Genomic DNA, 15,384 nt, shown 5'->3' with positions numbered 1-15,384 from the left:
GGCCATCTTGTCTCCTGCTTCACCTCCCATCACTCATCGATGGCATTGAGCTCAAGCACGCCATGCCTACATCGCCATCGTTCAGCCCCTCCCACATCCTCTATCCGATTGTCCTTCAATTTTTTAGGTAGCAATCGGAGGAGAAAGCGAGAGGGGGCGAGGATGTGGGAGTGGGAGGAGCCGTATGACAAAAAGGGCACAAGTGTCAGCATGTGCTCTATGTTATTGAGGAGTGCATGAGGTGGAGTAGGAAACAAGATGGTGCTCACTGGACGGTAGCACAAGCCTAGAAAGAGTTAAGAAAGGGAGGCAGCCAATGGGCCTATGTGCAAGCATGTGTGCTTAGGCCATTGTGGTGGGATTCGATGTCCAAACAACCCTACATGACCATCATTTGAACATTATTAGATGCTTTAAGGGCTACAATATCATATTTTATAGTTGAGGGGTCATGCAGTCAATTGTTAATATGTTAGGAGGTTATATAGACTTTTTAATATGCCACGTCAGCAAAACCACTTTCAAAACCGCCTTAGGGGGGTTATTTAGACGGTTTTCAATAGTTTGAGGGGTAGAATACCTAGTTTTATAGGCGAGGGGGTGAAGTAAACAACCACTAATAGTTGAGGGAGTTAAGTAGACTTTTTCCCTCTCATATATATATATATATATATATATATATATATATATATATATATATATATATATATATATATATATATATATATCCAACATACTCTCCATTTTTTTGTTCTCTACACTTCAAAACCCTATCATAAATTTCCTCGTGTGAAAAATTCATAAGAAAACTACCATATATTGCATTTTAGAGAGTCATGTAGCCTCTCCAAAACTTATGAAAAGTAGTTCACAGTCTATTAGAGTTTTTTTTTATTTGTTTCCAAAACTTTATGATAAAAAAAATTATGTGGGGAGTCCAACAAGTCCGTGGGTGGCTCAAAGCCCATCTACTAACCTTTGCTGCTTTGCACCATCCTATATTCCTGCTCGGCCTGGTTGTTGATTGGGTAGCAGCAGCTCGCTGGTGCCTACTGGGCCGACATGGAGTGGGAGCCCAGAACCGCTCGGATGGGTTGGGCTGACGAGTGACGAGGCCAGGAGACCGAGGTGCGCACGCCGCACGCTCACAAGATCCCATTATTAAACGAAGTTCCTTTTATTAAACCAACCAGGAGTTGCTAGTTTCTTTAGCGTATCACAGAAACAGTATAAACAAGTACTGTAACAGCCAGCACATATGAACCGAATGGTAATTTCGCTGTGGACATTGTAAGCCTTGTTTGAAGGTTTACAGTAGTGCTGTGCTTCCCTTATCCGATGATTAGGCGACACAGAAAATCCCGTGAAAGGGAGCTGCTGCCTGTTGTATACTGATAGACGTGTTCTATCTCTACTCTAGTAACACAATATATGCGTTACGCAAGGTTCAGGAAACAAAATTGAAACAGAAAAATGTTTAACGAGCAGAGCTCCTGTGTGGCTGTGTCGTTCGGAACGGGGGAATAGTTACAATCCCCACTTCTCAGATTGGACTCCCCTAGATCTCCCACAAACGAAACAATAACAATCTCACATTCTCATTTAGTACTCCATGGATTGTTCTTGTTATATACTACTGGGTACAGAGACCCATCTTGAAATAATGAAATTTATCATCACCTGCACTCATATCAGAAAGCTTGAAGCATTGCTTGGAATTGGAATTCTCAAGTCTTCGGGAAATATCAAGACAGGGCTTGAACAACTTGACTGCACCCTTCTCTACATGCAAATGCACGCAGAGGGATGACCTGGGACAGGCTCCCTTCAATCAAGGTCCACATAGAGATAACGAGCACTCACAGATACGGATGTGATCAGCAACCAAGCTCCTCCGGTCAAGATTTTTCAGCTTGAGAAGCTTTCAGTAGGTGCTATCTGTACTGTATATCAGTATATCCATCGCCGACAATGAGATATCAGCACAGCAACAAATCGATATGTTTCCAACCAGAGAAGAAGGTAACCCCACATTCCCTCTAGTTGTTAGGCGGAGTCCTGCAGAATATGGCACTGCCTAAGATCCAATGGACCATCCCAAGCACGGAAACAACTTGCAAGATCCAACAACTCATAAGCCATCCTCAACTTGGGTCTTGGGTACCTGCATCGAAGTGTAATTCAGAAACACATAATTAGTGCACGTGCAGTGAACAAAGAGTGATTCAGTGCGTGGTATTTCTGCCACAACACAGGGATTGTGAAGTATAAAACTATGGTTCTGTTCCAGACATCAGACAAAAGAATATGCCCACCATTCTTTCTCTTTCATCAGTTGCCTCTTGCTTCAGCTACGATGCAGGATACTAGAAACTACACGTTATAGATGTTGCAATAAATAAGAAAGATATGTTTCAAGATATGATGTAAACCAGTCCATTCATCCCAGAAACGCCAGGGAAGTGTACATCCCTGCTTGAATGCCTAATGGGCACCACTTCCATCGTCAAGGTCTCGGCAGAACCACCATGGATATAAATTGATGATCCAGCCTGAGAACTGCAAGCTGCAACTAAGCAATCCAAGCTCCAATATGTCTTCCATGGAAGAGCCTCTGCTACCTTTGGTCCAGCGCGACCAAAAGTACATTTCCAAGAAAGACAGAAGAAGATCCTGTGATGTTCCAAGCAGGTGTGCAACTTCCTTTTCCCCAAACAGTAATCTCAAAGCTAACTTCAGTACTCTCAATCATCTGCCGCCCACTGATGAAAGTACCAATACGGTATCCTCACCAAATATCCAGCGGGTGCACTCTTCACCTTCCATATTCACATCAAGCAAAGAAGCACCCTGTGTGGATGAGCTTGATGGCCAAAGCCGTGCTGCTGCTGCACAATATACACCATCAATTGCAAGGCAGGCTATTGTCAGTGTCATCTTATACATCTCAATAGGGGTACTTGTGTACATGACAAATGTTGAAGGCTTCAAGGGGAAATCCACATTCAAGTTAGTGGATGCTCTTTACTTCACCATCATTAGTTTGTGCACAATAGGATACGGTGACATAGTCCCATGTACTAACTTCACAAAGGTGTTCACATGCTTGTTCCTACTAGTTGGTGTTCGTTTCATCGACCTTATGCTAAATGGGCTGTTGACAAATGTACTGGACAAGCAGAGAACAGTTCTACTTAGCACAATGGATGATAACAAGCTTAACAAGGTGTTTGACACCTACATGATTGATGCTAGAAAGAAAAGGTCAAGAGGGAGGATGAAAGTAATACTTGCATTAGCGGTTGTAGCAGGCACTATCTCAATTTGCACAATAATAGTACATGAAGTTGAGGGCTTAAACTGGATCGATAGTTTCTATTTATCAGTCATCTCTGTTACAACAGTTGGATATGGAGACAAAAGCTTCTCAACAACAGCAGGAAGGCTCACTGCCACTGTGTGCCTGTTAGTAAGCACTTTAGCAGTTGCAAAGGCCTTCTTGTTCCTAACAGACTTAAGGATGGACAAAAGAAACCGGCGGACTACAAAATGGATCCTCCAGAAGAAAATGGACAATGAGCCACTTGTTGGAGACCTAGACAACAATCCTGCTGTAAGGTACAGTACAGTTTTCCATGAAAGATTATTTCATTAAAATTTATGTTTTGAAGTTGCCTTTCAACAATTAATACCTGGAAGTTCTAAAAAATAATTAATACCCAAAAGGGAAGCAACTTTTCAGAGAAACTATACTTCTAATATGTTGTTTATATTAATTCAATGATTACATCATGATCTTTTTGAAGATATGGACTTTATTAATTCCTTACATGAAAAAGAGACAAAAAATTGTTATTTCTTTTAGGCACTGAATTTATCCTTTTTTGAATTAAAAATAAATTACTGTAAAGGTAGTTTATGCGCTGAAAATATAGGTTTAAAATCCTGAATGCATTAGTAAATAAAAGAATCTTTATACAAAACTATGCGTCCTCATAGCCACCTGTACAAACTAACTTTTCTTTTGGAGTTTCTGATGAAACTAGGCCCAAAGTCCTAATTTCTAAAAAAAATGTCTGCAGTAGAGACACTAACATTCTATAAATAGAAAGACAGGGCAAGGTTACATGACTGTCATGAAAGTGACATGAACATCAACCCCTTACCACCGTAAACTACATTTACTTTGCTCACATCTTGTATACTTCTCATTCTATTCATTTGAAAGCAAGTCATATTCAATGTATATAGTTTTCAATGGCCATTCGTTAATAATCTGCTTGCTCCTATGCAACAGCAAATCAGATTTTGTGATCTACAAGCTCAAGGAGATGGGGAAGATTGATGAGGAAGACATCAAAATGATCTCTGACCAGTTTGATCAGATAGAGTTTGGAAAATGTGAAAGGATCCCTCTTGCAGATATAATTGGAAAATTATGAATCTGGTATCTGTAACTTAGGAATATCCCATATCACGATGATAGACATACTCTTAGAACCTCGTATGCTTTGTTAAGTAGAATGCACAAGTATGTGTGACATATTTAATACCCTTGCATGCCATGAATGTTCAAATACATTATCCGTTGCAGTTTAACTCAAATCTGAAAGTTGTGTATTGTGGTTGAACTAAAGACTGCATTCATCTCCAGAATGTCTTAAACATATGGGGAAAAACAGAAGAAACACAATGAACCAACAGACGATATTCAATGCATTCATAAAAAAAACTCGACCTGAAGGGGTTAAAACTGCCCCCACAGCATTCCAAATAAGAAAACCTTCTCACTAGGCCGAGAAAACCCCCGAACCCCCGCCCCACCCTTACACGATGGCTTTCCGTCGCCCAAGTGAGAATTAGGCTGGTGCCCCCCCCCCCCCCCCCCCCCCCCCCCCAGTGCTTTGGATATGGGATGGACGAGGGGATTTTTTTAACCTTAGCCTGAAACTCACTCCCACAGGGAGTCGAACCCATGACCTGAGGAGTGCCGCTGGGGTACTCTGACCAACTGGACTAGAGGCCCTTTGTCCAATGCATTCATACATGTATTGAATTCCTGAGGTTTCCTTAAGCAATGGAGAGGCAAACTTACCCATGAAACAGACGGGGGATTCATGCCACCAATTCACTGTTCTGTGGTTTGCTATCATCTTAAGTCCCCAGATTCAGTCTCTTCTACTGTCATACCCAAAATCCTTGCAATCCTGAAACAGTTAGTTACTGTAATGAAGATCAAGGATATCTTGTGCAATGATAAATGACTGTTATTAGAATGGAAAAGTTTAGATGCTATGAATTTAATATCTGACTTGGCATCAAAGCCTCACTTTTCTCTAGTTTCCTTTACAAGCATCTGTATGTCAGATAACCTTTGCCACTTGTCACTTCTCTGCTTCTCACTGCCCACCTCTTCGACTGATTGGGAACTGATGAACTGTTCAATTTCATATTCCAATGATTTCATCTGTAAATTAATATGCTCTATAAGGCCATCATATGCAGAATGATTCTTTATGTTGTTTGCTGGGTCAGGATTGTTTATAAATGAGAAGCTATCGGACATCTGAAGTGCATTTTGCTCTGGGTGGCCAACCATGCTTGCAATTGCATGTGCCTCCTTTCTCAACTCAAAAGATTCATTTTCAACCGATTTTGGATGAGAATCGCTACTCTCAGCTCCATTGGTTCCATCATTGACTGTACTGGAGAAAACCCTTATATTCTCATCAGAGTTATCACCATTAGATGTTCCTGGACGCAACGCATACTCAATTAACATGTTTTGCTTCATCGAAATTACCTGAATCCAACAAAATTGCTCATTCAGGGTTGCATATACCATATGATTTATGAACAGAAATTCACAACGATCAGTTCCTGAGTACTGCACTTATATGCCACAGTTGAAGCAAATACTTTTAAATTTCAGATTGTGATCAGCAGAATCACTGCATGAACAGTGTGACATACAAATGCAAACAATGGCTTGTGCAGTAATTTTGAGCAACTGGAATGAAGTTAAAGAATACAGAACCTTCTAGAGAAAAGAAATCAGTCATACCGTTTTACATGATACTAAAAAAACATGTCATCACCTCACTAATCTTTGCGGAAAGCCTGTCAAGCACCTCAATGCGCTCTTTAATGTTCTCCAGGGCTTTGGTCAATTTCTTCTTCTGCACAAGTAAATCCACAGCCTCGTTCTCTTTGCCCATCCGGACACTGGTTGCAGCTCGCTTCTTAAGATTCTCAGCAGCCTCAGTCAACCGCACAAGCCTTACCCTCGTGCTATTTGCTATGAAAAAGGAAAAAAAGAAGAAATTGTTACAATGATAGTGTGCAGTTGAGCAAATGCTCCAGCCTGCACATTGTACTCATACCCACATGGGAATTAAGTCTCATCCTAATGTCATATGATTACACATCACTACATCAGGTGAATCTAAGATGGCTAGGTAGAACACAAGTTACTGAGAGTGGAGACAAATCAAACTGCACCTTTAACCTTTGGGAGTCACACTTGCTGTAATGGGAAGTACCAGAAAATCTGGACAGTGAAACAGGAGCATGCTCCGGTCCCATGAACACATTAAGCATTCCAGACTTCCTGTGATAGATAGACATGTTACCTTTGGATTGGGTGAGGTCGGCTTCGGCGTGGAGCTGGAGGAACTCCTCCCTTAGGCGCGCGAACGTCGGCGGGGTCCGTTCGCCGCCGACTCCGCTAGATGTCGCCAGGACGACGGCGAACAGCGGAGGAGCTGCCCCCGGGCGCCGCCTCCATCCGGCCAGGGCAGCAGGCGCCCGAAGTGTCGTGGGCGTGACGGCGAAGGTCATCTCCAGACTCCAGTAGACTCCCTAGTCCCTGCAGCGCGCCCTCGTCTCGGCAGGAGGCGTATCGGGCTGCGCCGGCCGCAAGGTGTGCGAATCTTGGGAGTCAATGGGTACGGTCAGGAAGCGGAAAATATATACTACGTAAAGTTCTGTTGAAGACGTATCGCCAAGCGTTCGCGTCAAATCCTGCAGCCTTCCCTCTAAAAGGCTCTATATGGTAGGTGCAATTGCAAGACCAGAACGATGGATGCGGTGCATGTACAATACGTATATACGGTGTATCTGTCACGTGCTATAGCTTTGGAGTTTGTTTGGACCGTTCGGTCGCTTGGCCTCATCCACGCTACTGTAACACTTTACGAGGGTACTTCCTCTGTCCAGAAAAAAAATATAATTATGAGATCCGTACTGGTCAAAGTAGCTCAAGTTTCGCTAAATTTATAGTAAATAATATTAATACTATATCTACAAATAAATTTATTATGAAAATATATTCTACGACTAATCTAATGATACTAATTTTGCATCAGGAAAATTAATATTTTTTTTATAAAATTTTGATTAAAGTTCAAACTGATTAACTTCTCGGTAAGCGAGAATTGTATTCTTTTGTGGACGAAGGTAGTACAAGTATAACACAATACTGAACCCTCTGACTTTCAACTCCCAGGAAAAAATTGCATCTACCAGTCAAATTGCTAGGTAGAACACACACACCTGGGGCTGGAGCACACGGGCAAAGAAGTTCACCGCGTTTTGTTTCCTGCTGGATCAGTCCAACCTGACAGTCCATCTCGCACGGTGCACAATCATCGTCACTCTATATATGGGCAAGCACTTGGGTTCTCTACCGCGCCGGCCCCCCGGTGCTTCTTCTCCACTGCACCCCTGCAGCGACTTGGGACCGGGAGTAGTAGCCTTGTGTGCATGGAGGAGGATGGAGTGTGGAAGCAAATGCAGCGCAGCATCAGCAGTTGAGCACGCCTGGAGGCTGGCTGCAACTCAGGCTACAGGTCGTCTCGTCTCTCATATACTTTCGCATTGGATTCTTACTTCTTAGTAACTCTGTTCTCGCTTGTACTTTGAGTCTTTGACGTTTCAGACTTTCAGTTATTCAGATGTTGGCCGTGCTGTTCGCGTCCAGTACATGAGAGAAGAATCCTCTCCTCAGACTTCTTCCTTTTCTTGTCAACGTGCACGATTGTAAGTTTAAAATGAAGTGATAGGTGTCTATAGCCAGCTCAGTCGACAAGCGTGCGGTTTCAGACAATCCAGTATCAGCACGGATGTGTGTAGCTGTAGATCTAGTGCTGTAGATCTAGTTGTGTACGCGTGGTGTGTGTGGGGTGTGTGTTCGTGCATGAACAGATTCTACAGCTATACCCAGATGAGAGGCTATAAAATAAAAAGTATCAGCATGGACGTAACGAATACAAGCAATTCGAGTGGCGGCTGTTCATGGCAATTGGTAGCGCTGTTGAATGAGCTCTGAGCTGTGCGTGCATATATTGATGACCAGAGCAGCAGGTTTGTGGCCCCGTTAGTGCTCAAACTGCTCTCTTGGCATAATGCGCAGGCATGAACAGTAGGTGCAGACATTAAGCCAGACCTTATACAATACAAATGCAGTAGTTCTATTTCAATCAATCCATGAATATTCTCATTACTCATGTTCCCCCCATGCTTGACCAAACTATCACACAGTCACACTCACACATAAACACTAACCACGCAAAAAGACTCAGTGCTTCTATGTATGCTACTCCTATATTCATTCACGAATGGTGATTAGCCTAATGATGCACTGAATAGGAGTACATTCACGACTAAAATGCAGATGAAGTTATTGTGTCCTTGGGTCCTTGGGGGGAATCGTGAATAAGCTTAAGCTAAGCTCCACCCTGATCGTTCTCACCATCAGCATCCTTGTGGTCGCCAAAGTAATCGACGATGCGCTCCTCGTTCATCAACGAGTCGAGGAACGAGGAGAAGGTGGCGTCGTCCACGATGGGGCAGTCCAAGCCGAACACGCCACGAGCTGCAACATCTGGTCCACAGAACGGATCACCGAGTCCATCGAAGCCCTCGGCGCTGAGACCCACCATGCTGCTGGCAAAGTCGCCGACAACACCGGCGCCGGACGGCGAGCTCGGGTGCGCTGGCGGCGGTGGCGCAAACTGTGGCTCGACTTCCGGCAGTGGCGGCGTCTTGTCGGCAGAAACGGCAGCTGCTGCTGCAGCGTCGGCGCGGTGGGAGTAGGGGCTAGCAGCTGCTCCGGGCAGAGGCGTGTGCGTCCGCGGGTCGATGCCCCGCGCGATGAGCTTCTTGCTGAGGTGCGAGTTCCAGTAGTTCTTGATCTCGTTGTCCGTGCGCCCAGGCAGCCGCCCGGCGATCAGCGACCACCTGCACGCACGCAATGTAAGCATGGAGGGCATTGCACTCCGCTGCAGGGGAGAAGAGAGCTACGGGCAGTGCACAAGTGTACACTGGACGCACCGGTTGCCGAGCAGGCGGTGGAGGCGGAGGATGAGGTCCTCCTCGTCGGCGGCGATGGGCCCGTGCTTGATGTCTGGCCTGAGGTAGTTCATCCACCGGAGCCTGCAGCTCTTGCCGCAGCGCAGCAGCCCCGCGCGCCGCGGCAGCGTGCGCCACCGCCCCTCCCCCTCCGTCGCCACGGCCCGCGACAGCAGCTCGTCCTCCTCCGGCCTCCACGCCCCACGCTTGAGCGTCCTCATCACCCCCGCGCCCGCGCTGGCCACGCCCCGCTGCTGCGCCGCCGGCTTCCGCGTCATGATCCCTCCTGCCGGCCTGCTCGTGTGGCTACTCCTACTACTTACTAGCCGAGAGAGCCTGGCTGGTGGTGGCTGCTCAGCCGCTCGATCGCTCACGCGTAGCCAGAGGAAGCGTGCGCGCCGTGCACCGCGACGCGGGACGCCAACCCAGAGAGGCAAAGGGTCGTTGGGGTGGTTCGTTCCTTGGGCGGCAATCAGATCGCGTTGGGTTGGATCAGCCGCGTTCCTGCCGTCGCCGTCGCATCGTGTCACGGGCTCGTGACCGTCGGGTTCGCTTCATGCGCAGCCCCTGCCTGGTTGCTTGCTTTGCCTGCTTGCTTCTCCTGGGCTTCTGGCGAATGGCGATGCTAGGTTGCGTCCTGTTGGGCTGGGCCATGCCCACCTCGCTACTCTAATGGGCCCAGCCTAGCGGACCGGGCCAACAATGTCCAGGTGATGAAACAAATCGACTGCTATGAGCGTGTTTGGGCACATGAACTAGGTTCAGCTTCAGCAGAACAAGGCTTGAGGATCCACAGATGCAGCTCCCCAAGTAGCAGGCTGTTTAGCCAAGTTGCACTTCAGATTTTGATCGGACGCCCGTATACGAATACTGATACAGAAATGCTATACAACATATATATTTTAGCACAAAAAAACACATAGATTTTCTCTCTCTCATTTCCTCTCTTTTCAACTGTCTTCTCGGCCTATACGCGTATAAGCGTGCACTCCCACAGCGGCGTGACCAACTTGGCTCCCACGGAGGACCAGCGCGCCCGCCAGCTGAAGGACCATCCTATACGTGTATACGTGTGCGGCTGGAGGACCGCCCGTCCGACGCCGATTTGTCTTTTTGTCCTTGCATAGAAAAAAATGTTTCTTATGATATGTGGATCTGTGATCTGGTGATTTGTGATTGTTTGGAGGTAGAACAAGGCTGGAGGTAGAAGGAGTATGGAGGCTGTTGGATCTTAATTCTATGGTGCAAACAAATTTACAGGGTTAAAACTGTATTAAACACATGGTTGTGTGGTAGACAGACTCATATTGATATGTTAACCTTGTATTGTTTTTAAATTACACACTACAACAAAGACGTCTATAACACGTGCGCACACTCACTCCTAAGAACACACGTACCTAAACCTTAACCATATGAGCACCTCCGAATGACTCAGCCGGTAAATAACAAAATTCACAAAGTGACCACAGACGCCTCGCTGTCGACAGGGACATCGCATACCACTAAAAACATAGTGCCATTAAGTTTTGAAATAAATCTAAGAAAATACGAGCACGCGTATCAAATCAAGAACTTAAACTCGGGTGGACAGGTTCCACCACAAGAAACACAACTATTAGTTCGCGATATGCTAACCATGTTGGTAAAACAACTAGTGTTCCTTCACTTAGTAAAGGAAAAGCCAGAAACAAGAGAGCAACAAAATTTATAAGAAAACACATAGATTTAAGTCTTGTTTGGTAGAGCTCTACCACATCCACATTAAAAACACACACAGCTTCATCCCTGAATCTCGGTCGAACGTTTGAGCTCCATGAAATCTAGATCAGCAAAAAATCATGAAACTAATGGTCAGATCCATAGATTTTATGGAGCTCTTCAAGGGGTGCATTAAAAACTGTTGTTTCATATTTCCTCGAGGAGTTAGGAAAAATTACCCACCACTACCGCTCGTTACATAACATACTGGCTCATTTCCTTTTACTCTTTATCTTCTTCTCACTCGAGCATAGTCGTGCACCACCGCCTCTCACGACCATGCGCCACCGCCTCACCGTCGTGGTCTCCAACCTGTAGGACACCTCTCCTGGGCGTGCCCAGCCATGGCCCCACCCCGTTGTGGTTGCCCTCGGCCGCGCCACTTTTGGCCTCGCTCTGTCCCGCCATAGCCCCGCCCTATTGAAAGGTCCTAATATGGCTAGAGGGGGGTGAATAGCCTATTTAAAATCTACAAATCAACTAGAGCAATTTGATTAGTATAACAAATAGCGAAATACAAACTTGCTCTAGCTCTATAAGGGTTGCAAGCCATCTATCCAATAATTCTAGTTGTTATGATCACTAGGCACACAATCCACTAGGTCACTACTCACTAAGAGCTCTCACGATTGCTACACTAAAGAGCTCCACTAGATAAACTTAATTCACAAAGCAAGCTCTCAATTCTAGCTATACTAAAGAGCTTGATATAGCTAGTTTGCGGGAATGTAAATGAGTAAGTGAGGTGATTATACCGCCACGTATAGAAGTGAACCAATCACAAGATGAATACTTTATCAATCACCGGGAGAATATCAAAAGGCAAGAGAACCAATTTTCTCTCGAGGTTCACGTGCTTGCCAACACGTCCCCGTTGTGTCGACCAATACTTGATGGTTCGGCAGCTAAGAGGTGTTGCACGAACCTCATCCACACAATTGGACACCGTAAAAACCTACCCACAAGTGAGGTAACTCAATGACACGAGCAATCCACTAGAGTTACCTTTCAGCACTCTGCTAGGAAAGGTACAAGTCCCCTCACAATCACCGGAGATGGCCACGAACAATCACCAATTCATGCCATTCCTCCTCTGTAGCTCAAAGCCATCTAGGTGGTGGCAACCACCAAGAGAAACAAGTGAATCCCGCAGCGAAACACGAATACCAAGTGCCTCTAGATGCAATCACTCAAGCAATGCACTTGGATTCTCTCCCAATCTCACAATGATAATAGATCAATGATGGAGATGAGTGGGAGGGCTTTGGCTAAGCTCATAAGGTTGCTATGTCAATGTAAATGGCCAAGAGTGTGAGCTTGAGCCGGTCATAGGGCTTAAATAGAAGCCCCCACGAAATAGAGTCATTGTACCCCTTCACTGGGCACAACACAGGGTGACCAGACGCTGGACCTCAGCGTCCGGTCACACGATGCGTGCCACGTGTCCTCTCTCTTCAAATGTTGATCGCCCGATCTCAACGGTCAAGTGACGACCGAACGTAGTAGCTCAAAGTGACCGGACACTGAACCCCAGCGTCCGGTTGTTTCTAGTAAGCATCCAGAGACGACTTTTTACAACTGGACGTGTCCGGTCATGCTCGATCGGACACACCCAGTGTCCTAGTCACACGGTGACTCTTTTGTTCGCTGCCACATCAGCCGGACCAGACGCACCTTAGTCAGCGTCCGGTCACCAAGTGACCCAGCATCCGGTCGAAGACCGACGCCAGCATCTTTGCTGTATCAATGACCGGACGCATCGGTCCCACTGAGACCAGCGTCTAGTCACTTCGTGACCAGCGTGACTAACTCCTTTTCAACTCTATCTTCTTCACCCTTGCTCAAATGTGCCAACCACCAAGTGTATCACCTTGTGCACATGTGTTAGCATATTTTCACAAATATTTTCAAGGGTGTTAGCACTCCACTAGATCCTAAATGCATATGCAATGAATTAGAACATCTAGTGGCACTTTGACAACCGCATTTCGATACGAGTTTCACCCCTCTTAATAGTACGGCTATCGAACCTAAATGTGATCACACTCACTAGGTGTCTTGATCACCGAAACAAAATGGCTCCTACCATTTATACCTTTGCCTTGAGCCTTTTGTTTTTCTCTTTCTTCTTTTCAAGTCCAAGCACTTGATCATTACCATGGCATCACCATCATCATGTCATGATCTTCATTTGCTCCACCACTTGGACTAGTGCTACCTATCTCATAATCACTTTTGATAAACTGGGTTAGCACTTAGGGTTTCATCAATTCTCCAAAACCAAACTAGATCTTTCAATCTCTCCCTTTTTGGTAGTTGATGACAACCCTTTCACAAAGATATGAATTGAAGTTCAATTGAATCCATGTTGCTTGTCCAAACATATTTACCATGTGTAAAAGAATATGGACAAGTTTCATGAATCCCATATGGTAGCGATTGCTCCCCCTATATATGTGCTAAGAGTTTGGATTGAAGCTTGCATATATGCTTACATAGAAAATATAGGAGACAATGTTTACCAAATGATGTTAAGGTATAAGAGATGGACCTTTGAAGCGTGATACCAATCGAAGTGCACCAATATACCATCCTTAGCACCATTGGTAACTAGACATACATAAAAATTAGAATACCCCACGAGATCAACATTATAAGCAAGGGTCTAGTTTCCATAGAATGATCCATAGGTCTAGTTACTTTAGCCTATGCATGCTAGTTTCTCATTTCATCATTCAAGCCTATAACTAGCATACACCACACAAGCATGGATATTGAAATTTAAAACTTGTGTCATGCAAGCAAATATACAAAATGCACATTCAAATACAACATACAAGTTTATGAGCTTGCTCCCCCTACTTGTGTGTATTTTTTTATTGATCCCCTTACAATGTCATTTCATTTGTTTTCATTTGTTTGCTCCTCCTATCTTACTATCTTTGTGAATTTCTCTCCCCTTTTATCAACAATTAGCACAAAAGGTGAGCTCAAATTATAGATAGGTTGAGGTGAAACCATATGAAATGAGGATCATTTTCCCAATTTAGTTCAATCTAGATCACTTGCAAAAGATATTTAACTCGGTTTGATCCAAGGACAAGCTTCTTCACACCTCTAAATAAGGGTTATCTTGTACCATGTTGAGTTAAACACTTATAGCTTATTTTCTAGATCAAACACTAGGTTTACAAGCCCACAAACATGTCATATGCTACCACTAGATCATTTCAAGCATACAAGCAATAGTGGTACCATACAAGCATCAAATTCATTTGATTTTCATGAATGAGCCTAGGACATGATAGGAATGACTAGATGCACTAAATAAGTCCTTAACAATGGATGGATGACATGCCAATCAACTTTACCTTGCTTTGCTCGAAAGAGAGGCATGTCATATAATGGGAGGTGCATCAACACATATTTGAGAAGTCAAGTATGTTCAATTCATTCCTTAGCTTGCAAAACCTCTTCTCATCAAGTGGCTTAGTGAAGATATCGGCAAGTTGATCTTCGGTGCCCACACTCTCAATGCAAATGTCCCCTTTTTGTTGATGATCTCTTATGAAATAATGGCGGACATCAATATGCTTTGTTCTTGAATGTTGAACCGGGTTGTTGGTGAGCTTTACGGCACTTTCATTGTCACATAGCAATGACACTTGCTTGAATTTGATTCCAAAATCTCTCAAAGTAGCCTTCATCCAAAGTAATTGAGCACAACAACTACCGGCCAAAATGTACTCTGCTTCAGCGGTTGAAAGTGCTACTACTATTTTGCTTCTTTGATGACCAAGACACAAGTGATCTTCCCAATAGTTGATATGTGCCCGATGTGCTCTTTCTCTAAACTTTGCATCCCGCATAATCGGAGTCCGAATATCCAATGAACTCAAATCTTGCTCCTTTAGGATACCACAATCCAACATTTTGTGTATGTTTCAAGTACCTTAATATTCTCTTTGTTGCCTTTAAATAACTTTCTCTTGGTGAGGCTTGAAATCTAGCACACATACATACACTAAACATCACATCCGGCCTTGATGCGGTCACATAGAGTAGGCTTCCAATCATAGACCGATACATCTTTTGATCCACCATGTTGCCACTAGCATCACTATCCAAGCTTCTACTTGTCCCCATTGGTGTACTAATAGCTTTAGCATCATCCATTCCAAACTTTTTAAGAGCTCTTCACCACCTCCTGACCCGAGCTTGTCGTCGAGACCTGCCCAAGTCACATGCCGACCGTGTCAAAAGGCCTACCAT

The 15,384-nt window shown here is 44.7% G+C and overlaps 3 protein-coding genes across 6 annotated transcripts; 1 reads left to right on the top strand and 2 right to left on the bottom strand.

Annotated features, from left to right (window-relative positions):
- Positions 1-1,374: 1,374 nt before the first annotated feature.
- Positions 1,375-6,930, bottom strand: LOC136458780 (uncharacterized). 4 transcript variants are annotated; one of them, XM_066458709.1, is made up of 5 exons: positions 6,633-6,930; positions 6,099-6,298; positions 5,331-5,803; positions 5,096-5,207; positions 1,375-2,164 (listed from the first exon to the last, which is right to left on the bottom strand). In XM_066458709.1, exons 1-4 carry the CDS (start codon positions 6,838-6,840, stop codon positions 5,150-5,152), a joined length of 939 nt encoding a protein of 312 aa, XP_066314806.1. In that variant the 5' UTR covers positions 6,841-6,930; the 3' UTR covers positions 1,375-2,164; positions 5,096-5,149. The 4 variants fall into 4 exon arrangements, with proteins under 4 accessions (XP_066314806.1, XP_066314807.1, XP_066314809.1 ...); XM_066458710.1 differs by lacking the exon at positions 1,375-2,164 and adding an exon at positions 2,754-2,888; XM_066458712.1 differs by lacking the exon at positions 1,375-2,164 and adding an exon at positions 2,819-2,885.
- LOC136458779 (two-pore potassium channel 2-like) lies at positions 2,155-4,777 on the top strand. Its single transcript, XM_066458708.1, has 2 exons — positions 2,155-3,618; positions 4,298-4,777. The coding sequence occupies exons 1-2, from the start codon at positions 2,543-2,545 to the stop codon at positions 4,440-4,442; spliced, it is 1,221 nt and encodes a 406-aa protein (XP_066314805.1). The 5' UTR covers positions 2,155-2,542; the 3' UTR covers positions 4,443-4,777.
- A 1,531-nt stretch (positions 6,931-8,461) lies between the features above and the next one.
- On the bottom strand, positions 8,462-9,761 carry LOC136458778 (transcription repressor MYB5-like). The gene is made up of 2 exons (XM_066458707.1): positions 9,334-9,761; positions 8,462-9,240 (listed from the first exon to the last, which is right to left on the bottom strand). Exons 1-2 carry the CDS (start codon positions 9,627-9,629, stop codon positions 8,727-8,729), a joined length of 810 nt encoding a protein of 269 aa, XP_066314804.1. The 5' UTR covers positions 9,630-9,761; the 3' UTR covers positions 8,462-8,726.
- Between the last annotated feature and the right edge of the window lie 5,623 nt (positions 9,762-15,384).

This window comes from Miscanthus floridulus, chromosome 6 (genome assembly GCF_019320115.1).
Source record: "Miscanthus floridulus cultivar M001 chromosome 6, ASM1932011v1, whole genome shotgun sequence".
NCBI classification, from domain to species: domain Eukaryota; kingdom Viridiplantae; phylum Streptophyta; class Magnoliopsida; order Poales; family Poaceae; genus Miscanthus; species Miscanthus floridulus.
This window is presented reverse-complemented; position numbering and strand designations above follow the sequence as displayed.